The sequence below is a fragment of the Dama dama genome, chromosome X, assembly GCF_033118175.1.
Source record: "Dama dama isolate Ldn47 chromosome X, ASM3311817v1, whole genome shotgun sequence".
Lineage (NCBI taxonomy): Eukaryota > Metazoa > Chordata > Mammalia > Artiodactyla > Cervidae > Dama > Dama dama.
Window position 1 is genome coordinate 135,012,294 of NC_083714.1, and position 25,241 is coordinate 135,037,534.

The 25,241-nt window shown below is 38.0% G+C and overlaps 1 protein-coding gene across 8 annotated transcripts in view; it reads right to left on the bottom strand.

Moving 5' to 3' along the window:
• Positions 1–25,241, bottom strand: part of PPEF1 (protein phosphatase with EF-hand domain 1) — a 139,822-nt gene that overhangs the window by 69,638 nt on the left and 44,943 nt on the right. For 6 of the 8 annotated variants that reach the window (XM_061136304.1, XM_061136302.1, XM_061136303.1 and 3 more), the window contains 3 exons: positions 14,405–14,757; positions 6,448–6,575; positions 3,759–3,819 (listed from right to left, as the gene is read on the bottom strand). In XM_061136304.1, coding sequence (XP_060992287.1) covers positions 3,759–3,819; positions 6,448–6,575; positions 14,405–14,489 — 274 coding nt within the window. In that variant the 5' untranslated portion in view covers positions 14,490–14,757. The remainder of the gene's footprint in view (positions 1–3,758; positions 3,820–6,447; positions 6,576–14,404; positions 14,758–25,241) is intronic. The other 2 variants (XM_061136308.1, XM_061136305.1) reach the window with 1 other exon arrangement.

The window sequence follows — 25,241 nt, forward strand, 5'->3', positions numbered from 1 at the left end:
TAAATGTTAACATTTTAAAATTCAAATCATAAAAAACTAGGAAAAAAGGCATAGTCATTCACATTTTAAATATTTCAGGGCCTTCTAAGTTAAAACCAGGAGTCACAAAGAAAGATATTTAGACTTGAAAAGAAAGATATTTTAAATAATTAATGGATGAAAATTTCCTAGACCTAACAAAAATACCAACCTCGATATAACAGAAGCTCAATAAATCCCACTCAGGATAAATAAAAATGAAACCTCATCAAGGCATTTTATGGTTAAAACTATTTTTCAGTGATATCACTTTGGTTATTTTGTTTCTTCCCCAACTCCTTCAGGTGAGATTATTTATTTGTAATACAATTAAGTTCACTTGTCACAGTGTGTATTCTATTTGGGAATCACATTCTCTCTTTCTTCCTATTTTTAATTATTTTTTTAGGGATGTGAAATATTACTATGGTTCTAAGAATCAGAACTACAAAAAAGGTATTCTCAGAGAAGTGTCACTCTTCTCTCATCCCTCCTGCTGCTGCTGCTAAGTCGCTTCAGTCGTGTCCAACTCTGTGCGACCCCTTAGATGGCAGCCCACCAGGCTCCCCCGTCCCTCCCTGGGATTCTCCAGGCAAGAACACTGGAGTGGGTTGCCATTTCCTTCTCCAGTGCATGAAAGTGAAAAGTGAAAGTGAAGTTGCTCAGTCGTGTCCGACTCTTCGCGACCCCATGGACTGTGGCCCACCAGGCTCCTCTGCCCATGGGATTTTTCAGGCAAGAGTACTGGAGTGGGTTGCCATTGCCTTCTCTGCTCATCCCTCCTACCTAATCCCTATTCTACCTGTTCTTTCTGCCCTGCTCCCACTCACCCCTCCATTCCCTCATTCCCTGTAGGTAAATATTGCCTTTCATTTCTGATTTATCCTGTAGGTTTCTTCTGTATTTTTGCACAAATGAGCATATACACACACACTCATATCAGGCAAAGGTTTCTTAAGCAGGATACAGAAAGCATTAACCATAAAAGAAAAAAACTGTTCTACATTAAAATCAAGAATGTCTACTCATCAGAAGACACCACTTAAAGATTAAAGACTAAGGGGATGGATAAAAGCCAAAGATGAGGATCAATATTTGCAATAAATTTATCTAACAAAGATTCACAGTCTCATATTCAGAATACTTACAGAACTACAAATTGGTAAGAAAAAGGCAGATAATCCAAAAGAAAAATGGGTAAAAGACTGAACAGGCATTTTGACAAACCAGATGTCCACATGACTGCTAAACATTCAAACAGGTGAGCAACTTCTCTGCTTACCAGGGAAATGCCAATTAAAGCAGAAATGTGGTATCACTACATACCCACCAGAATGGCTAACATGAAAAGGACTGATAACTTCCAGTGTTGATGAAGACACTGAACAACTAGAACTCTCATACACTGTTGGCAGTATAACTTGTAACAACTATTTTGTAAAACTGTTTATCAGTACCGAATAAGGCTGAACATATGCATGTATGCCCTGTAACTGCAAATCCCCTTTCCTGGGTTGTGGTACATCTTCATAAATAAGAGTCCCCAACAAATCATTCCTCCTTATATTCATATCCCTTCACAATAGAACGCTGCTGCTACTGCTCCTTCAAGAGATGGATCTTTCCTAACCCCTTTGAATCTGCACCTAGTCCTGTGGCTTGTTTTAACTAAGAAGATATGGCAGAACTGATTTTGTGTGAGTTGCTGAGCAGAGGACCAAAGAGGCCTTGCTGCTTCTCCCTTTGCCCTCCTGGGATCCAGAGGCCATGTAAATAAGTCCAGGAAATACTCTTGGACAGAGGCCGCATGAGGAAAGTGAGATAACCAAGTTCACAGCTAACATCAAACTCCTACACATGTGAATAAAACCATTTGGACCTCCCTCCCCAACCCAGCCATGCTGAGTGAGCCCAACTGATCACAGACAACACACAAGCCATCCCCACTGAGCCTTGTTCAAATGCCTAACCCACAGAATCACAAGCAAAAAAAAAAATGGCTGTTATTTTTAAGCACTAAATTTGGGGGGGGGGGTTGTTAACAGCAATAGATAACTGAAAATGAATATACAGCAAAAGAAAATAATACATGTGTTCACTAAAAAGGACAGGTACAAGAATGTGCATAGTAGCACCATTTAAATTATCAAAACTGAAAACAACTCAAATGTCTATAAACAGTAGAATGGATAAATTTTGGTATATTCATAAAACTAATTATTATTCAGCAATAAGAATGACCAGATGGATGACTCTCACAAATATGAAGTCGAGTAAAAGAAGCAGACGATATGCTTTCATTTATACAGAGAAGTTCAAAAACAAGCAAAACTAACCTAGGAGGCAGAAAAGTAGTGGCGGGGAGCAGGGACTGGGTGGTGAGTATAGGAAGACGCGAGGGGGTTTCCATGGTTTCTATGATGCTCTGCTTCTTGTTCTGGGGGCATGTTACAGGCTGAGTTTACTGGGAGAAAATTGATTAAGCTATATATTTATCATTTGTGTACTTTTCTGTAATGTGTATACTTTTCTTCCACAGAAGTTTACATAAGATTATAAACCACTGTCCCCTTCTCTGATAAAATTTTAAAAATACTTTTAAATCACTTACAGAATTTTTTTAAAAGCAGATTTTTAAAAATACAGAGCCTGAGTAAATATCTTTGGGCTGGAACCCAGCCATCTGTAGTTACGAATCTCCGTTCAGTAATTCTGATGCATAGTCCAGATTAAAATATTAGGTCATTAGCAGAAAGAGGGCTATTTCATTCCATCATTATTATATTTCCTCTCAGAAATGTTTTTGCCAAAGAACACAAAGCACAAAATACTGTCTTCGAATTGTAATTATCTAAAAGAAAAAAAATGGCAAAATGCCCACTTCCACCCACTCCCCACTCCTCCAGTTTGGCTATTCTACCATTCAGAAACCTTTTACAGATCATTAAATGCTTCAATTAGTTTCACACATATGTACTTAGCTCAGAGCATACCATTAAAACACCATTCTTTTGCCACTTTGAAAGGCGCCCAATAGATTAAAAGATGCTCTTAGATGTCATACACATTTTTAACTAGAGCAAAAAATAGCTGGTCCAAATTAAAGAAGAATAGGTTTCTAAGTCAAGTGTCTACCTTGACAATAACAACAGGCAGATTAATTTGCAAGAGGAATACATGGCTTGTGAATAACTATAGTTTTAAAATCATTTTGAATCACACTTATATTGTCTATATCTGAAATGATTTATTTAGTTATCATTCCAGAATGACTAAATAAATGACAGACAAATAGACAGACTGACAGCTAGCTAGCTATGGAGAAAACAGAAACATGATGGTGCCCACTATGTTTAATCTTCCATACCCCCTCAGATGTGTTTCATGAAATAGTCAAGATATTTTGATCTCTCAGCACAAAAGTTCTGTGGATAAGAAATAAGATCTTATTTACTAAGTTACTACTGTACATCAGTAGGTTGTGGTTCAGAGAAGATACTCAACACACTAAAGTAGAATGAAATCTAATATTTTTTTTTAATAAAAAAACTAAATGGTCATTTAGTTGACACCAATCGGATGGAAAAAGCCAGTTGAACTGATTTCACCAGTTGTTTGGTGTCACATAGACAATATCTTTTTAATTTCTTAGTGTTCTCCCATTTTCAGAGTTCACATTCCTTGATGAGACAATTCAATATTTAATGACTGCCTTTCAAAAGACTAGAGTTTCTACTTACCTGGCTCTTTCTCCTGCACACGTGTATAGTTTTCCAACATGAAGGAGAAGAAGTTGGAGAGCTGTACAAAATAAAAATACACCGATCAATTAATGAACCCCAAACAGGTACTGTGGCAAACGTTGTTGGTGTTCCATGTGAGTCCCCTTTACTTCTCTGAGGTTCTCATCTCCAAGCTGCCATAGATGTTACTGGGTCCCGTCTTTGCTGGCCCTCCTCCTCCCCAGGACTTTCCTCAGCTGATGGGCAGTACTACCCCTGCAGAGTTGCTTAGGATATCAGATATCCCCCTCCTGGGGGACTGCCCACAGGAAATGACTAACTGAAGCAAGGGTATCACAGCCCAGACCACCGCCTCCATTGCCATTGGTGGGACAATCTGACACATTCCACACTTCAGATCTCCCAACAGGATCAGGCTGAGGTCAGACTTTTCCAGAAACCATATTTTTGCCTAGCTTTTCCCTCCATCCTGTCTTGCTTTTCACGCTCCCTTACAGGTTTTTCCTGCCAATGCCCTCTCAGGAAGTCACTTGTACAAGAAGCCCTATCTCAGACTCTGATGCTAAGAAACCAATCTAAGACAGCTACTAGATTTTTTTTTCATTATGTTCTTCTTTTGATGGTGAGAGTAAGAGATATTCTTTTTTTTTTTTAAGAGATATTCTTAAATGTCAAACATATTTGGGAAAGGAAGGAAGGGAAGGAGGGAGGAAGGAAAGACGGAAATCTACCAGCATTCCAACCATCACCAAGATACTGCCTCTGTGACTACAAATTATCTGCAAAGACCTGCATGTATACAGCACAAGTAACTTCCAAGCCTCATCTCCTATGAAGAGTGAACACTAAGGAACCTTATCAATCTGGGAATAGATCTGGGAAGGAAAACCTTCCATACAAATACCAAAATGTATGATTTTAAAGCTGTTGATGGATTTATCAATTAAGAGTCAATAGAAATCACATATGAGATACCACTTCACATATACTAGGATGACTATCATCAAAAACATAAATAATAATAAATGTTGACACAGATGTGGCAAAATTAAAGCCCTCATACACTGCTGGTGGGAATGTAAAATGGTGCAGCTGCTTTGGAAAACAATTTAGTATTTACTCAAAAAGTTAAACACAGACTTACTCAATGACCCAGAAATTCCACCCCTAGGTATATATCTAAGAGAACTGAAAAAAATATGTTCACAGAAAAACTTGCACACAAATATTCATAGCAGCATTATTCATAATAGACAAAAAAAGTTGAAGCAACCCAAACGATGTATCCACTGAGGAAAGGATAAACAAAATGTCCTAGATCTATACAACAGAATAACGTTCAGCAATAAAGAGGAATGAAGTACTGACACATGCTATAACATGGATGAACCTTGAAGGCATTATGCTCAGTGAAAGAAGCCAGTCACAAAAGATCGCATACTGTGTGACTCTATTTATTTGAAATGGCCACAAAAGGCAAATCCAGAAAGACAAAAAAAGGATTAGCAGTTGTCAGGGAAGGCAGAGGGCAGGAATGGGGAGTGAGTGCTAATGAGTGTAGAGGTTTTTTGTTGTTGTTGAAGGGGGTAGTGATGAAAGTGTTCTAAACTATATTGTGGTGATGATTACCCAACTTTGTGAATAAACTAAAGGCCACTAAATTGTCTACTTTAAATGGGTGAATTATACCCCGATAAATTTGTTATTAAAAAAGACTCAATATTTAAAGAATGTACTAATACTGGAACATTTGTGTATAAAGCATATCAATTTAAGAGCTCACTCTCCCTTAATCTCCGTCACTATATTCTACAGTGCTTAAAAGGACAGTCAGTGCTGTAAACTGTTCAGGGAATATCTGACTAAATAATAGTATATAATTTTTATAGCTACCAAGAATAAATTCAGAAATTTCTTTAATTCTTTTTGAAATTTTAATTACTTTTAATTATATTTATTATTTTCATAACATTTTACTTAAATTATATTGTGTGATACATTTATAAATATACAATTATTGAAAAATACAAATGATACAGAATAAAAATGAGAAGTCCCCTCCCACCTACCAATACCACGCTTCTTCCCAGAAATAGACACAGTAAATATTTACTGTATATCATTTTCCAAACTTTTACTGTATGTTGTATTTTCTTTCACATATATGGGATAAAATTCTTCATATTGTTCCACAAGTTGATTTTTCATTAACAAACATATTGTAGATCTTTCTGAGATCTTTTTATTGTTAAAGTTGGATTTACATATTGCTTTTGAAAGCTTGAAAAAGTCTTTCCCCACCCATCTATATTTTCTTCTAGAATTTTCCTATGTTTGACCCCAGGAAATTCTTCCATTTATTTAACTCCTTAAAGTATTTTTTACTTCATGAAGTAGCAATTTTACTAATAGGGCACATATTGAAAAAAAGAAGACGACCATTTATTAGTTAGCTGGACATCTAGCAGCTGTCTTAAAAATATGAACTTCAGAACTGAAAAACACCATCCTGTTCCCAAATCATACTCTCTCAATAGTTATTCCAAAACAATGTCACTATATCCTCTATAAAAGTTTTTCACCAAGGTTCCTCCGCTATTAAAATGGACTCAACCTTTCATGCTTTCAACAATAGGAGTAAAGAGAAGCATTTTATCAAAAGAAGAGACAAGCTTGCAAAACAGACCTGCAACTGGCCTTGCTCATCAGCGTATTCGATGGACTGGAAGATGGTGAGGGCATAGCGTTGTCTGGTCTTCAATCGGGCTCTGTAACCTCGGTACCAGTTCTGTATGACCAATGCGGCTTTTAGTGCTGCAGACCCACAGGATATGAAAGACAAAGAAAAACAGTTACTATGGAGCTATGGGGGCACCGATAGGTGCTTCAGAAAAAAAATCAGTCCACCTGGATTCCTAGGTTCTAAGAACATAAAAACTACAGACAATGAGATGTAACTTTATGCTTTTGTACAATGTCCTCAAGTCTCAAATAGGACTAATGATGACACAGCCATTAGAGTAGAATTTTTTAATCCTATCTCTGCTGATTACTGTCTATGAGATTTCGGGAAAGTTATTAGAGCTTTCACAGCTTTAGTTTCCTTCTCCGGCACTACTTAGGCATATGAAGTCTATGCATGCCCTATGAAGTAGCAATTCCATCCTTCACTATATACCCCAAAGCAATTCTCACACAGGTCATAAAGGAGACATATAGGGATACAGTAATTCTTTGTTGGTGGCAATAGGGAGTTTGACACCAATGCAGCCTGGCTGTCCACTGCTAGGAAGGAGAAGATGTGATTGTGGTGGATGCACACCATGGAGTATTATGCCACAACTGGAAGCAATATATTACAATGTGGATGGGTCTTAAAAATATAGTACTTCAGTCAGAACAGTTATTAGAAAATTAGAAACAGAATAAAATATAACATACCATTTTATATAAATTTTAAACACACATGAAACCACAAGATATGTTTCATAAGAATATACAGAAAGGAAAAGATACTAAAAATAAGAGATCAGTTATTTGTGAGGGGTGGGTAAATGAATGAGCATAAGAGTACATGGTTAAAGGCGAATAAGCTAGTGAACTACCCTAAGAAACAGTCTTGTGCAGACCAGTATGACAATGTACAACATACTGAGAAGTATGATTCACTCCACCTTCTTCACCTGTAATTCAACTGATAAAAGAACACTCCCCCGTCTTCCTTCACAGAGTTACTATGAGGATGAAATGAGATACCATAGGTGAACAGTTTAGTCCAATGCCCAGTGTAAAACACTTGATAAATAAATGGCAACTATAGTGACAAGTATTGTCTTGCTTGTAGATTATTCAAGCACACTGGCTCTCTTCTGGGGCTGGGAGCCTCTGAACCATCCTGCAGCTTCACAGCTTTGAAGAAAGAAATCAGGTGAGAGATAATGAGATTTAAACTATAGTCTCTTATGCCTTGCTCAACTTTTAGAGTGACGAGTAATCAACACCAGCTGGCTCCTTTTATTCAGACTATAATTTTTCCCAGTTAGCACATAAGAATTAAGAGTTGACTCTAACAAGAACAATTTGAGTTCGGAAAGCAGCGATCCAGCCTCTCAGTTTAGTACTGCTGTGGTACAACGAGTATACACTAGTCATCTGAGGGTGTCTGTTTATGAACTTCTCCAAGGCTGTCAGGTTACAGAGACTGTCATTTCATTATTCAGCTTCCAGAAAACCCCAGGAAATAGGCATAAGGTCAAGTATCATCACCTTTACAGGGGAAAACCACAGGGAGAAGAAATCAAGTGACATTCAATATCACAAAGCAAGTAACTGGCAGTTTACAATGTCGGAAAACTCAAGTGTTCTCACCGTATCATATGTGCAGCCCAGGCACACCTGCAAGGTCTCTTCTGTGGGGCAGTCATCATCATGATCAACCAACTCCCATCTCAGGGGCTCTCTGCTCACCAAGCATAACAGAACTCTTCCAGGGCTATTTACTGGGCACGTACTGAGGGCCAGGCAAGGAACTCATCTCTGCAGTCAGTCCTTGCCACTCTGTGAAGCTAGGGGAGACTTACTTAAGGGCACCTAGCCAATAAGTGGAAAAGGACAGCAATGAATTGAACCCAGGTCTCAATGACCCCATAGCCCAAGATCTTAACTTCCATAGAGCCATTGATCTTTTCAGTGCCTTTTCATCTGCATAGTGATGTAGTAGAATAAATGACCACTAAAGTCTCTTCTATTTAGTATTAACAAAACAAAAATCAAGTTTATTGTTATTTCTATAACTAACAGTAGAGCAAAGTAGCACCATAAGTTCAATAGTCTACTATAAGACATTTAGTCCCACAGGTATTATCATCTCCATGTTACACATAAGGAAACTTCAGCTTCAGAGAGGCTAGCAACTTCTAGTACCCTTCAAAGACTTTCTTGAGGAAACCAGGATGCACAAGACTCCCTCAAAGTCCACAGTCTTGGCTCAAACATCACCTTCTCAGTGAAGCCTTTCCTGACTACCCCTTGTAAAATGGCACCCAACCCCCCACTGCCTATCTCCTTTATTTTCTCTCCACAGCACGTGTCACCATCTGATAGAGCATATGTTTCACCCATTTGTTACTGTCTCCTTTCACTAGAATGTAATCTCCATTAAAGCTGGGATTTTGGTCTACAGAGTTAGCTGCTATGTCCCCTGGGTCTGGAACCATCCCTGGAACATAGTAAATGTGCAATAAACATTTATTAAATGACTGAATGAATGAATTAAATTACTGTTCAGTTAAAACTTACTGTCTTGTGTTTCTCTTCATGCTAATTGGTGAATCTTATGCTTCGTTTGGTTTTTTAAATAGGAGTTTATTCGACAGTCCTTTAAATAAGAAGTTTTATATTCAGAATGATAAGGCATTTAAAGACTCTGCTTTTGAAATTCTGCTGGCAGAGGCCTCCTGAGGAGGCAACAGGATGAGTGAATATTTAATGTAACTTTAAGTCAGGAGAGAGACACCAGTGTGATACAGCTGATTAAAACGAATTCAAATGAATTGGAAAAAGAATGAACCGTCTAGAAGCAAAAGACTTTAAACAAGGAGGGAAAGCGTCTCTTGCCTCAGCTGTTCAAAGCACAGAGAGACTAGGGTGTGGCTCAATTCTGGGACCACAGTTTTCACTGTCACTTTTGTTTACAGGTATCTGCCATCTGCTAGAGTGTATGGCTGTCCCAGTGAGACTTCCAACTTCATCGGAAAAACAGGTCAAAGCACATACACGCCCAGCAGACAGGAGATGGTCATAAAGCCTGCTTCCTGAGCAGCAAGCAAGGCAGGGACCCTGCAAGGCTCGCTCCTCCACAAATCCTGGCATCCCTGCCAGCAAGCGCACAATACAGCATCCTTGTCCCTGGAAAGCATTTTTCTTAAACAAGAAAGAAATAAGAGGAAAGCCTGAGGTCCAGTCTTCAAACAATGACAGGTACTTTAAACAAAACTATCACTTTTCCAAATGACAAAAGATATCATAGTTTTATTATTCTTGGAAACATCTGGCCTTCCAGTCAGAGAAGGGGAAGAAACAGAAGTCATTCCTCTGACTTTTTAATTACTCACACGCTTGCCCACCCAACAACCCATTCACATGGGATAATAAAAATAAGTTCTGAATTTGTATCTGGAGATTTCCATTTAGGTCCTAACTCAACCAGGTGCCAACTGTGTAACCTCAGGCAAATCACTTAACCTCTCTGGTCCTCAATTTCTCATATGAACAATGAGAATTTGGAATTATATAATCTCTAAGATTCTTTCCAATTATAAAATACTCTAATTCATTCCTCGTATTTTTTTTTTTTTGTAATGCCCCAGCTGCAGCCTACCAAGCCTATAGCAAAGCTGAAAATAACCATTAAAGGATAAAATAGGATGTGAAATTGTGAACACTCAAATCAGAACCTTCTGGGCACAAAAGACAAATTCTAAAGGCTACTCAAAAAAAAAAAAATCTGAATTATCCTTGTAGAAAAATCCAAGTCAATTACTAATATCCTTGGCTTTCCCATCAAGAAACTATAGCCATCATAAACCATTAGACAAAAGCAAAAATCAGAAGAAATAGATGTCTATTTTCTTTGTGAGTTTTACCTTTTACCATTAAAAATATTCATCTTTGTTTCATTTTATAATAAATTTAATAATTAAAAAAAGAAAATATAGCCAAAGTTTGCTAGCAACTGATCTAGGAACAAACAATTCACCTATTACTCTTCCTTTAAATGGCCTGAAACATGATTACTGTGTACATTTGTTAACTGGTTCAAGGAATAGCCAACAGAAGATGGGGAGAAATGGATGGGGATAAAAGTGAAGATAAGAAGGGGTGGGGATACAGAGACAATGGGAAGTCCAGAAGATTCAATGAAAATTGAGAGATTATGAGAACAGGATAATGATCATTTGATCATAAAGATCCCAGAGAGGTCGAGGTGTTCCAGGTGGCCATGGTAGCCAGGAAATGGGAGGGAGCAGCTGAAAAGGAGCAGCAGAATGATTGTTCTAAAATAATCATTATCATAAAAATAAAAAATTTTTAAATAATTATTGTATAATAAATTTAGCTATGTAAAAGATTTACTATTATTTTAAATCACTAAAATACTTTCTTGTTAAGAAGTATGCTGTACTCAACAATTCAATAACGACCTTTAATCCTCACTCAAGAAAAAAAATTAAATACCTTAACTACAATTTCGTTTTACGTCTTCGTTATTAATTACTAATTGGAGTTATACTGCCACATTCATTCACCCAAGATCAAATATAATTAGCATTAAATCTTCAAATCTTGTAGCTGCTAGAAAGATAATGCAATATAAAGCCATAATCATATAGAAGTGTTCTGATTATAGGAAACACAGGCATACCTTGGAGAGATTTAGGTTCCAGACAACCACAATACAATAAATAATGCAATAAAGATAGTCACAGAAATTTTTCCCCAGTACATATAAGTTATGTTTATACTATCTTGTATCCTAAGCGTACAATAGCATTGTCTTTAAAAATGTACATACCTTAATTTAAAAAATACTTTATTGCTAAAATATGTCAAAACAATTACAATAGTAACATCAAGGATCACTGATCACAGATCACTGCTAACAACCATAAGAAAACGGAAAGGTTGAAAATACTGTCAGAATTGTCAAAATATGACACAGAGAGACATGAAGTGAACAAACGCTGCTGGAAAAATGGTGCCAATAGGATTGCTACAAACCTCAATTTGTAAAAAATACAATATCTGCAAAGCACAATAAAGCAAAGTGCGATAAAACAAGGTATACCTAAAATTGGCAATTAAGGCTGAGGTACTGCTCTTTCTTATATTGAATTGATACGTATCTGTAACAGGATTTTCTAGTAATTAACAGGATCCAACTATAAGGCTGGCTTCTTGGTGAATTTAGTCAAGGCTGAAATTTGGCCCAAAAAAGTAAAGAAGTGGGACTTCATATCCTTTCAGCACTACCTTCTACCTTCTAAAGTACTAGAGTGGCTATCTAAAGAGTCAATGTCAGAGTCTCATCATACTTGACATCTCTAAAGCAAAGATGGATTAATCACACAGTAAAAAGGGAAAAGATGAAGATGAATTTAAGTGGTATAAAGAACAAAAAGGTTGATTGGCTTTTTATTTGCCTGTTTCATGTAAGCAATAACTGTTTGTAGTGTCAATCCTACATAAACAATAAGGCCAACACGTTATCATATTAAAAAGTGAGGACCTAAAAATTGTTATTGAGAGGGATCGTAATGTCAGATGGAGACAGTAGTCTCCTTTTACAAAGAAATGTACTTGTCTAAAATGATTCCCAATTGAGGCCAACAAACCAGAGTTTATAGTATGTGAGATGAGCTGAAAATAAAGATACAGCAGCTTTGACACACTGATGATAATTAAAGCCACAGGAGTAAAGTCACCCAAGGAGAGCATTAGAGTGACCAAGTAAGAGAGCCGAGAGAAACCCCGAGGAGCCCCAATATTTAAAAGTTGGGAGAAAATGGAGCTCTCATAAACAGTTCAAACAGAGACATAATAGGAAAACCAGGAGAAGAGGCTGTCACTGAAGCTAAGGGCCATTGAGCATTTTAAGATGGGAGTATACAGGAGGGACAGGTATTGCCAGGAAGTCAAGCAAAACAAGTACTGAAAATGCTCCATGGGATTTCGAGGTCATTCAAGAACTTGTCTAAATCATATTACACAGGGTGGGATAAATAAAAACGTAGGAGACAGCGGTGTGAATGCACCCTTCAGGGGCAAGCTCGGAAAAGGAGAGAAAGCAGAGTGGATGGAGGGAACAAGAAGGCTAGGCAAGGCTCTTCTTCCAAGGGAAAGAAAACACAGCCACAAAGGGCACTTCTGCACAACTGGGGAATTCTGAATATGAATTATATGCCAGAAAATATTACTCTATTAATTTTTTCAGTGTAATATAGTATTATAGTTATGTAAGAGAATATGCCTCTTTTAGGACACTCAGTTCAGTTGCTCAGTCGTGTCTGACTCTTTGCGACCCCATGGACTGCAGCACGCCAGGCCTCCCTGTCCATCATCAACTGCCGGAGTCTACCCAAACCCATGTCCATTGAGTCAGTGATGCCATCCAACCATCTCATCCTCTGTCGTCCCCTTCTCTTCCTGCCCTCAATCTTTCCCAGCATCAGGGTCTTTTCAAATGAGCCAGCTCTTCGCATCAGGTGGCCAAAGTATTGGAGTTTCTGCTTCAGCATCACTCCTGTCCATTTAGGACATTAATGGTAAAGTATACAGAGGTTTATACCATGATGTCTACAACTTACTTTCAAATAGAGAAGGCAATGGAGCCAGAGAGAAAGGAGGGAGAGAGAGAGAAAAAAGAGGGAGAGAATGGTAAATTAACAACTTGTGAATCTAGGTAAAGTATATGGATATCCACTGTATTACTCTTTCATCTTCTCTGAAGGTTTGCAATTTTTAAAAATAAGATGGTGGCAGAAAAACAAAGCAGAATGGTCAAATTCCCTCTTCAAAAAAAAAAAAAGGAAAGGCACTAGAACCTGTGAAAATGTTAACGGAGTAACAAGCTAAAGGGAATGAGCAAGCGAGGCAAAGGGGAAAATCAACGTCTCTTATGTCTACATGTCACCTGTTGCTATAGAGTACAGTGACTGTCCTTTGAGTGGAAAGAACTTTAAAGAATGTCTTATCCAATGTCCCATTTCACTAAAGAGGAAAATGAAAGACGTCCCAGCTCACAGGGATTTTTGCTAGACTACACAGTGCCAGTAAAGAATGCTTGATGGCAATTATAACCAAGCATCTTCCAGTAATAGTAAGAAGGATGATAAGGACCCCTCTAAATTTTCTTTCAGAAAATTCTCTAAAGAACAACAAAGATAAAGGAAACAGTGGCGTTCATTGTTTTTCCATGAAAGTCCCATATTCAAATATATAGCATTAGAAAGAAGTTAACACTAGGAAATAGTGGAATTGGGGGGATACAGAGCCAGGGGTAAAGGGAAGGGATGCCTCATGAAGCTATGAATAGTTTGATTTGTTAGATTTTTTTAAAACAGCTAAGTTAACTAGATGTTATTACAAGAATTAAAGAAATATTTGCTTCTGTTAAAAAAGAAACAACAGGCCCAAAATGGACAGATCTGTGCTAAGCTCCATGTCAATAAACCAAGACATAATACCTAACCTAATTGTATTTTCAGCCTCTCCAGGGAATGTAATCTTAACCAGCCTAGAATTTTCTGGCCAGCACTAGTAAGGTAATCAATCTGATAGATGCCTATCTTCTCCCAAAGGAAGGTCACCTTGCCTGAAATATTCCTTTTTTTTTGCTTATGACTTCTTTATCTTACCCCTTTCTGCCTTTAAAAACCTCTGCTCTTCTACAGCTTTTTGAAGCTTTTTATTTTCTAGATAGGATGCTGCCCCATTCATGAATCACTGAAAAAAGTCAATTAGATCTTCAAATTTACTCAGTTGAATTTTTTTTTTTTTAAAGAGATTTGGTGGTGGCACCAGCAGGACTGAAGGAGACTTTCCATGACTTTAGAGAATATGAGAAACAAAGGCGTGGTACTCACAAACACTTCTGAGTTCTGTCTTTCTCACCACTTCTGAGGGCTGTGGGTAATTTCCTCTCTGTTTTGAGTTCTGCTCTCGTTGCATGAAGCTCCTGATCTAACTGGTTTTCCAGTATATATTACCCCTTTTTGGAAACCCAGGCCAATCCACAGTCCTCATTTTGGGGGTCTGCTGGCTGTGACTTTTCCCCAGTTCCCAGTTGCCAATTTGGGAATTGCTGGCGGTGTACACAGTGCCTTCTCTTGGCCAGTTCACTGTTAACATCTCGGTTATGGCTGTTGTGATGAAGTGCACATGACTGTTTGTCTTGTTTTGTATGGATAAAGGCTACTGCTAATAGAAATCTTGGAAGCTAAAAAAAAAAAAAAGAAAAAAGCTGTGAAAATTGGTGGGCATAAGTCGAGTACTTTGAAAGCTATCAAAGTACTTGCCACCTAACTCTAAAATACCCTCATGTTAGGACAAGGTGGTCACTGAATGGGTTAGATCGACATTAGGTTGCCTGCCAACCTCAAGAAAATTTGTGTAATGAGTTACACTGTAAAACATCACGCAATCTTCAATACAGCAGCATATTCGTCTTTCTTAGCTCTGAGAGATCCAAAGGCTTAACTAAAAATAAATAAATAACAACAACAACAACTAGGGTCCTTAAATTCAAGGAGTTGAGTGTGCCACTTTCTGACACATATGTTTATTTTATGTCTAAAAACTGGTTCGCGAAGTTTTAAATATCTACAAAAAATGACAAAATCTTATCAAAAACAACCTGGAATTAGACAAGATTGTTGTTTTGGATCCTGGGAACTTAGTTTGAGAGCCATCAGGTTAGGGGCCCCAAAATATGGCTGAAAGAAATGTGGGTTGTACCCCATGTGCAGCGAGATATGGCTGGACAGCAATGTGGGCTGAACTTCATTTGCAGCTGAAGATCCTACTAAACTGCTACCAGCCCTCAGGGAAATTACAAGGGCCATTAAGAGGAACATTCCAATTAGATAAGATCATTTAAGAAGTGCACTTGAAAGCAGGGTTCCTAAACAAACAAAATGGGACATCTATTTTAATTGGTATGTAGAATTCCAAAAAGCTTCATAACTCCAGAATAGCTTCATTGAAAAATTCACTGAAAAAGGCCAACAAAAAATTAGACACAAGAGATACCTAAAACAAAAGACTGCAAGACAGATTCAACTCGTAGTACCCCCCACCTTTCCTCCTCTAGTTGAGTACTCCTTCTAGTAATCCTCAGTCTAAACCATCTTTTCACTCTAAAGAGACTACAAGACCTTGAAAGTCGGCCAAGTTACTGGACTTACACCCCCATATCTACCCTTGAAGGAGTGCCCTCATATGGATCCCTCTCAGACTTGATGAGACTCTAAGGGACTTTATGGGGAAACTGCTATGTTATTCCCTTAAACAGCCAAGGGAAACTAAAATTAAATTAGTGAAAAATCTTGGCGTCTGGTAGATATTGGAGCTATACCCTCTACTTTAAATCCCCTTCGGAGTCTGCAGATGGGATCCTGGGAAAACTGGCAGAAGCCAGCTAAGGGTGAGAATTCTTCCCAGAGTCAGCTCTCCCACATCACTGCTTATAGTACCCAAAAAGAGAAAAAAATTTAAAAAAATTTTTGTACCTTCTATGGGGATGCCTCTTAAGTCCAAGGGGTTGTCAACATTTACTGCCTATCCCAACTGAAAATTGGTAAATGCTTACTGTTTGTCCCAAGTGAAAAGTGACAAGATATTTTAAAGGATTTTTTTAAAGTAGCTCTATGAAAAAAATAAATGGAAAAAAAAAATAAAGTAGCTCTATGGTCAGAAGTTGGTCAGAAAGTGAAAGCTGATATTCAGAGCCTGATAGGAATATTTTTTTAGGTCTCCTCCACTAAACCAAAATGAAACTATGTACCCAGAGGGAAAGAAAAACCTTCTAAAGCCTTTGTGAAAGGATTTACCAAAACCTTTCAAAGGCAAACAGCTCTAAGTCCAGAACACAGAAATCTTTTAATTTCCATCTAGGAAAAAAAAAAAATTTCCATCTAGGTTAGAAATCTTGTCCCTGATATATAGAGGGGTGTGTGGGGTGTGTGTGTGTGTGTGTGTGTACACACACAGAAGAAAACAAATTAAGAATAATGTAGCTGATGAGAGGATCAGCCTATGATGTCATTTTAAGTTGCAACCCAATTCCCTGAGGAAATGAAAGCAACTATCCTTATTTACAAATCTTTGTAAAACTGGGAATACAACCCCAGAGGCAGTTCACAGTCTACCTATTCCTTTTACCAGTCCCCATAAAGAAAGCTGAGCGCCGAAGAACTGATGCTTTTGAACTGTGGTGTTGGAGAAAGCTGAGTGCCGAAGAACTGATGCTTTTGAACTGTGGTGTTGGAGAAGACTCTAGAGAGTCCCCTGGACTGCAAGGAGATCCAACCAGTCCATCCTAAAGGAGATCCGTCCTGGGTGTTCATTGGAAAGACTGATGCTGAAGCTGAAACTCCAATACTTTGGCCACCTGATGCGAAGAGCTGACTCATTGGAAAAGGCCCTGATGCTGGGAAAGATTGGGGGCAGGAGGAGAAGGAAACGACAGAGGATGAGATGGTTGGATGGCATCACCGACTCAATGGACATGGGTTTGGGTAAATTCCGGGAGTTGATGATGGACAGGGAGGCCTGGCGTGCTGCAGTTCATAGGATCGCAAAGAGTCGGACACGACTGAACAACTGAACTGACTAAACCTCCCCTATTTATCTCAAAAAGCTTGTAAGTTTTGTAAAAAAAAAAAAAAAAAATCTGGCCTTAGGAAACCAAAGTACCCCTTAGCGGAACTTGCATTCTTTTTCTGTACCTTTGAGATATAAATGTTCTATGAACTTTTTCATTTGACTGTTTCCTTATAGTAAAGGAAAGGGAAAACAGTCAAATAAAAAATAGGCAAATAAAAAATCTTCTAAGTGTCTTCCCCAAAAAATACTAGTAAAAATGCTTTACCCACCTGAGCAGATAACCTTAGCTTGCTCTACCTACCAGAAAAACAATTTAGATTCAATTTATTTTACAACTAGTGAATTACTGTACCCAATTCATGGCAGTAATTTTAAAACAGAAGCTATAAGGTCCCTTCTAGCAACTGTCTATTTATGTGTGTCTATGTGTGTATTATAGATATACAGTATTTTCTACCTTCAGAGGGTACTGCCAAAATTAATATGTAAGACAGCTCTATTTAACTGGCTCAAAGAAATGAAGCACTTATACCAATTAAGTGAAATAAGTAAATTGAATGGATGCAAATAGGATAAAAGTTTTTAGGTGAACTTTCCTTAATGGTTTCTCCAAATCTTTTTGGTAACTTGAAACCTTAAAGTTTTGCCAAGCTAAATTAAATTAAATGATGGATGAAGTGAAGTGAAGTGACTCAGTCGTGTCCAACTCTTTGCAACCCCATGGAGTGTAGCCTACCAGGCTCCTCTGTCCATGGCATTTTCCAGGCAAGAGTACTGGAGTGGGTTGCCATTTCCTTCTCCAGGGGATCTTCCCAACCCAGGGATCAAACCCAGGTCTCCTGAATTGCAGGCAAACACTTTACCGTCTGAGCCACCAGGGAAGCCTAAATGATAGTCACTGAATATCCAGATCATTTCCAAGTAAGGTAAAATAATGAAATATTGATTACTGAACATAGGTTTACTGCTTTTGGCTTCCTTTTACAGGGAAACTAAAGATATTTAGGTCTCCTAGTAAACATAGCTTCTGCCACACTGAAAAATATACTGAGTGAAAATTTAATTATAAAAAGTATTTAGAAATTTACCAAACCATAGAATGCTAAAAGAGAGTTCATAATTGGTTACTTCTTTATTTTCAATAAAATTAGGGTTTTGAAGGATTAAGAATTCTAATATATGTAATGAAACCTACTAAAAATCAGGGAAACTATCTCTGTATACAAAGAAAGTAAGATGTATGCTTTTAGCAAAAGAAGGTATTAGGAAAGGAAACGCATGTTGTTGAGGGAAAGGAAAGCAATTTTATCCTAAAGTGAGGTTATTTCAGGAGAAAGAGAAAAAAAAAAAAATAGGACAAGATTTGAATGCTAAAAAAGAAAGTTTTTGTAAAAACTTGTGCCCCCAAATCTCACAAAACAATTTTATGTGTGGTCAAGATGACTAAGATTAAAATCAATTTATTTAATTAAAAAAAAAAGATGAGTTTTTAATTTGGTTTTCTCTTTGTTAAAAGCACAGGTTTTATTGAATTCTTTGTCTTCTCTTGAAAGTGAAGCTGCTCAGTCGTGTCTGACTCTTTATGACCCTATGGACTGTAGCCCGCCAGGCTCCTCCTCCGTCCATGGCATTTTCCAGGCAAGAATACTAGAGTGGGTTGCCATTTTCTTTTCCAGGGGATCTGCCTGACCCAGGGATCGAACTCAGGTCTCCCACATTGCAGGCAGACTCTTTACCCTCTGAGCCACCAGGGAATCCCTGTCTTCTCTTAGTAAGACATTGAAAAAAGCTTTTCTTTACCTTTTAAAGTAATCTGCCTAGAAAACAAAAATTCTGTGTTTTGTCCAAATAATTTGCCATGTTGTCTTTATTAGGTCTTTGATTACTAAAGAAAGCTGAATCTTCTCTATTAAAAGATCTAAGGTGTTTACTGCTGTATTTAGAATGGTTACCCAACAAGGGCCTACTGTATAACACATGGAACTCTGCTCAGTGTTATGTGGCAGCCTGGATGGGAGGAAAGTTTGGGGGAGAATGGATACATGTATATGTGTGGCTGAGTCCCTTTGCTGTTCACCTGAAAATATCACAACATTGTTAATTGGCTATACCCCCATACAAAATAAAAAAAAATTTTTAAAGATCTAAGGTGTTTAAAGAGATGGGAATATCAGACCACCTGACCTGCCTCTTGAGAAACCTGTATGCAGGCCAGGAAGCAACAGTTAGAACTGGACATGGAAGAACAGACTGGTTCCAAATAGGAAAAGGAGTACATCAAGGCTGTATATTGTCACCCTGTTTATTTAACTTATATGCAGAGTACATCATGAGAAACGCTGGGCTGGAAGAAGCACAAGCTGGAATCAAGATTGCCGGGAGAAATATCGATAACCTCAGATATGCAGATGACACCACCCTTATGGCAGAGAGTGAAGAGGAACTAAAAAGCCTCTTGATGAAAGTGAAAGAGGAGAGTGAAAAAGTTGGCTTAAAGCTTAACATTCAGAAAACTAAGATCATGGCATCTGGTCCCATCACCTCATGGGAAACAGATGGGGAGACAGTGGAAACAGAGTCAGACTTTATTTTTTGGGGCTCCAAAATCACTGCAGATGGTGATTGCAGCCATGAAATTAAAAGACACTTACTCCTTGGAAGGAAAGTTACGACCAACCTAGATAGCATATTAAAAAGCAGAGACATTACTTTGCCAACAAAGGTCCACATCTGGTCAAGGCTATGGTTTTTCCAGTGGTCATGTATGGATGTGAGAGTTGGCCTGTGAAGAAAGCTGAGTGCTGAAAAATTGATGCTTTTGAACTGTGGTGTTGGAGAAGACTCTTGAGAATCCCTTGGACTGCAAGGAGATCCAACCAGTCCATCCTGAAGGATATCAGTCCTGGGTGTTCATTGGAAGGACTGATGCTGAACCTGAAACTCCAGCACTTTGGCCATCTCATGAGAAGAACTGACTCATTGGAAAAGACCCTGATGCTGGGAAAGATTGAGGGCAGGAGGAGAAGGGGACAACAGAAAATGAGATGGCTGGATGGCATCGCCGACTCGATGGGCATGAGTTTGAGTAAACTCCGGGAGCTGGTGATGGACAGGGAGGCCTGGCATGCTGCGATTCATGGGGTCACAAAGAGTCGGACACGACTGAGCAACTGAACTGAACTGAAGTGAAGGTGTTTAAAAAATAACTGTGTTTTCCTGCAAAGTCTTTGTCACTATGATTAAATGGATAACTAAGTATCATTTCTCAGTGACCTATGATCCTATTTGACAAGTGTTTTAAAACTGTTTAAATTCTGACAAGCCTCCCCAAAATAAAATTCTGAATGAAGTTTTTTAACCTCGAACTAGCTTTGGTATTTTCCAGAGGGCCTGTAGAATATCTCAAGAGATTTGTTTCCTCTCCTCAAAAAAATGAAGATGCTAAACTAATCAGACTTGTTTGATATGTTAAGTTACATAGCAAGAATCATCAAATAAGAAGTAATACTAAGCCTTTATGTTGTATAAGTTATAAATGTTCCAGAAACCATATGCAATTCCTAAAGTCTGAATGAAATGTCCAGGAATAGTATTATCACAATTCCAGTTATCATTTTACAATGTTGAGTGTCACACAAATAACCACATTTCCTTGTCAGTTCCATTATAATAAATTCTCATTAGATCTCTAACAACGGGCATTTTTTAAAGTCTTCTGTCATTTACAGTTATTATTTTACTCAGATGCTTCTGCAAAAATGTTGCTGCAGAAGTGACCCATCTTCAAGGAGATTCATGGAAAGGATTTGGCAAACACAAGTTTCTGATAACTTTAAGATCATAATATTGAATTGGTCATCTCACACTGGTCAGAATGGCCATCATCAAAATGTCTACAAACAATAAATGCTAGAGAGGGTGTGGAGAAAAGGAAACTCTCTTACACTGTTGGTGGGAATGCAAACTGGTACAGCCACTATGAAGAACAGCGGGCAGATTCCTTAAAAAACTTGGCATAAATCTGCTATAGGATCCAGCAATCCCACTGCTGGGCATATATCCCAAGAAAACCAGAACTGAAAGAGACACATGTACCTCACTGTTAACTGCAGCACTATTTACAATAGCTAGGACATGAAAGCAAACTAGATATCCATTGGCAGGTGAATGGATAAGGAAGTTGTGGTACATATACACAACGGAGTACTACTCAGCTATCAAAAGGAGCATTTGAGTCAGTTCTAATGAGGTGGATGAACCTAGAGCCTGTTATACAGAGTGAAGTCAGAAAAAGACAAATACTGTATATTAATGCATACATATGAAATTTAGAAAGATGGTACTGATGATCCTACATGCAAGGCAGCAAAGGAGACATAGATGTAAAGAACAGACTTTTGGACTTCATGGAAGGAGAGGGTGGGATGATTTGAGAGAACAGCACTGAAACATACACATTACCACATGTAAAACAGACAACCAGTGTGAGTTCGATGTATGAAGCAGGGCACCCAAAGTCAGTGCTCTGGGACAACCTAGAGGGATAGAGTGAGGAGGGAAGTGGAAGGGGGGTCCAGGACGGGGGGGACACATGTATACCTATGGCTGATTCATGTTGATGTATGGCAGAAACCATCACAATATTGTAATTATCTTCCAACTAAAATAAATTTAAAATAAATAAATAAAATTTAAAAAAATACTGAATTGGGTAAGAATTTCTAGAACTAATGGGGGAAAATAGATTAAAGCAGAACGAGAATTAATAACAGAAATGAATGAACTGAAAAGGGTGATTATAATTTTTATTCCTTCTTGCTTGAAGCACTGCTGGTTCTTTAATGTTTTGCTTTTCCAGATTTGAGGAAACTTTTTCTCTTAAGCTATCTATGACTTAAAACAATTTGGTAAAAATACACTTTTGTAAACAAATATCAAACATTAACTTTTTCTCCCTACCTGATTCCTCCAAATTTTGGAGACTCCTGAGCATTCTTTTTATGGCAAAATAGCTATTTACATAAGCTAAATGAGAATCTGTTATCCTTGTAACAGGACACAATCAGAAACACTGGGTACAAAAGCTTTAACTGGAATGCTATATTTGAGAGAGATGTACATAGACTCAGATAGGAGCAGAGAGCTTTAAAGAACCAAGGTTGACTTTATGGAGCCAATAAAGTCCCTTAGAAAAGTTGACCTGGTACCTTACTTACAAGGTTCCAGCAAAGCAGTCTTAAAAAGAACCCATATGGTCAATTACTATTCTTGCTGCGCCTATCTAAATAACCAGGCCAAGTATAATGCAAATAAATCAGTTTTATTGTCATTATCTTTGATTTTAAAAAATGGAGGTAATTCTAGAAAGAAAGATGTTTGCACCTTTGTAGATATTAGATTCTAATCCAGTTCATTGTCTTTAAGGTTTTAAATACCTATGTATTAGACAGGATCCTATATTCTTATAGCTTCCTCAATTATCTGGCTATAACTCACCAAACTAATGTTTCCAATTTTCTCTTACCCTTTTGACTTGGAATCACTAAGAACAAAGACTGCCCTTGAATCTCCTTGGAAGGGACCATACCAGATATGCTTCACTACCCAGATGACAGTCAAACATTAGGAACTTGAACACATTTCACAGCCCAAGAAGGCTCCACCTGGTATCTGTCCTACACAAATGCTAGAGACCTCCAAATCAGACTGACAAAAAGACAAATAGCTGATATTAATATGGACTGCTTCCTCCCAAGATGTTGGATCATGACTTCATACTTTGGGACTTCCCTGGTGATCCAGTGGTTAAGACTCTGCACTTCCACTGCAGGGGGCACAGGTTCAATCCCTGGTCGGGGAAACTAAGATCCCACATGCCTCAAAGGGCAGCCAAAAAAGTTTTTTAAAAGCAGACTTCATACTTTAAACATGAAATCCTTTCTTCTCTTTCTTTCCTTCACTCTGGTATTGGCCTGGAAAGGTAACACCATCCCCACTATCTCCCAGCCCATTGCCAAAGGGAGGGGTAACCTTTCACTGCTAAATCTGTCATCATCAAAAAAGCCTGAGCTGTCTCTTTACAGTACTACCTTATTGGAAGTAGTTTGTGCCCTGACAGGATTTATCTTTGTCCGTGGTGATTAACATTCTCCTTGGGTCTATGAACACCTAGATGACTGGTGCATAACTCAGCAATGTCTCTCAGGTGACCTAACTGATCCCCTGTCTACAGAGACACCTCATTGGTCAACTCCCCTGAATTTGCATTGTCAAGTTATAAAGAACCTACCAGAAGGCTTTCATGATTCAGGATTTGCTTTCTTTGGCTGGTCCCTACTTCCCTGTTCAGAAATAAATGTAAATAGGCTATGATCAGGAGTCTCTCCTTAACTCTTTATCCTACTGCAGAATTCATTGCTAAAGCAAAAGCTGTCCAGTGAAAATCCTGAGACTCTATGGCCAAAGTTATTCTTGATAATTGGATAGCCCTTATTTTTTTTTAATTTAAAATTTTATTTTTTTAATTGAAGGATGATTGCTTTACAGAATTGTGTTGGTTTCTGCCAAACATCAATATGAATCAGCCATAGGTATACATATGTCCCCTCCCTCTTGAACCTCCCTCCCACTTTCCTCCCCATCCCACCCCTCTAGGTTGTTACAGAGGCCCGGTTTGAGTTCCCTGACTCATACGGCAAATTCCCATTGGTGGCTAGTCCTTGATTACCTTTCAGCTTCGTAAGGGAAGTGTCTGCTATGGCCAACACTACCTGCTGCACCTAGATTAACATTTCTGGCGAAGTTGAAACTCAGCTACATAAGATCACGGAACAAGTCACTTAAAAAGGTAAATCCTTCAGTAGGGTCTTTCCTTGACTTATTTGATTTTGATTGGTTTGAGTCTTGGGCGCCATGGTTTTGAAGTACACCGCAAACACTGGGAATTATCCTGTTTATCATAATCACGGTAGTCTCCCTGGAACATTATATCCTCTCAAAAGCTTTAAAAGAATGACTGCAGCCACTCATTACTAAGCAAATGAGCTCTCTAACACTGGAACATCAGAAAAGGAACAAAGAAAATGACAGACTTAAAAACTGTGAAGTCATGGCCTGTGCATATCACAGAGATTAAGCAAATAACATTGATCTGTGAATAGCACACAAAAGATCAACAAAAATTGCAAGAACTCAGAGATTAGCTGGGAGTGGTGCTAATGTTTTGTTTTGTTTCATATCTCTCAGGCTGAGAGTCTGATGAAAACAGGGGAATTGGTTAAAAAAAAAAAAAAAGAGGCAACAGGCCCCAAATGGAGTCACTTGTGCTAAGTTCCATGTCAGCAAACAGAAACTCGGAACCTAACCTAATTGCATTTTCAGCCTCTCCTAGGAATGTAATCTTAACCTGTCTAGAATTTCCTGGCCAGCACTAGTGAGGTAATCAACCTGATAGACCCCTGTTTTTCCCCAAAGGAAGTTGACCTTGCCTGAAATAATTCTTTTCATTTATGATTTCCTTGTCCCACTCCCTTTCTGTCTTTAAAAACCTCTCCTTTTCTGCAGCTTTTTGAAGTTCTTTTCTGTTTTCTAGATGGAATGCTGCCTGATTCATGAATCATTCAATAAAGCCAATTAGATCTTCAAATTTGCTATGTTGAATTTTATTTTTCTAACAGATTGCTATTTAGTATTTTTACATTTTTAGGCAAAAATAGAGGACAAATATTTTTTAAAAGAACAATATCCATTAGAGAAAATTTCCATTTGTCATAGCTAAAAGCATCAAACTTCAAAGCCAAAAACGCTAGATAGCCTTTGTAGGAACCCTAGCACTTAAAATAAATGAATAAATGCATTTCTAAGTGGTCTCAAGGGAAGAAATAAAAGAAAATAAAGTGTTTTCAAAGTGCTCTACAGGAAAAAATAAAAGGTAATAGATTATTCATTCAAAACCCATCAATATAAAATTTTAAGTGTAAAGTGAAGTTCAAGAGAAGGAAACTGCAATGTTTAATTTCTGGTTTTTTTGGATAAATTCCAGTTTTACATGTCACGGCAGCATATCAAAAGGAGCATGAACTTTGGTATCTGTCAGAG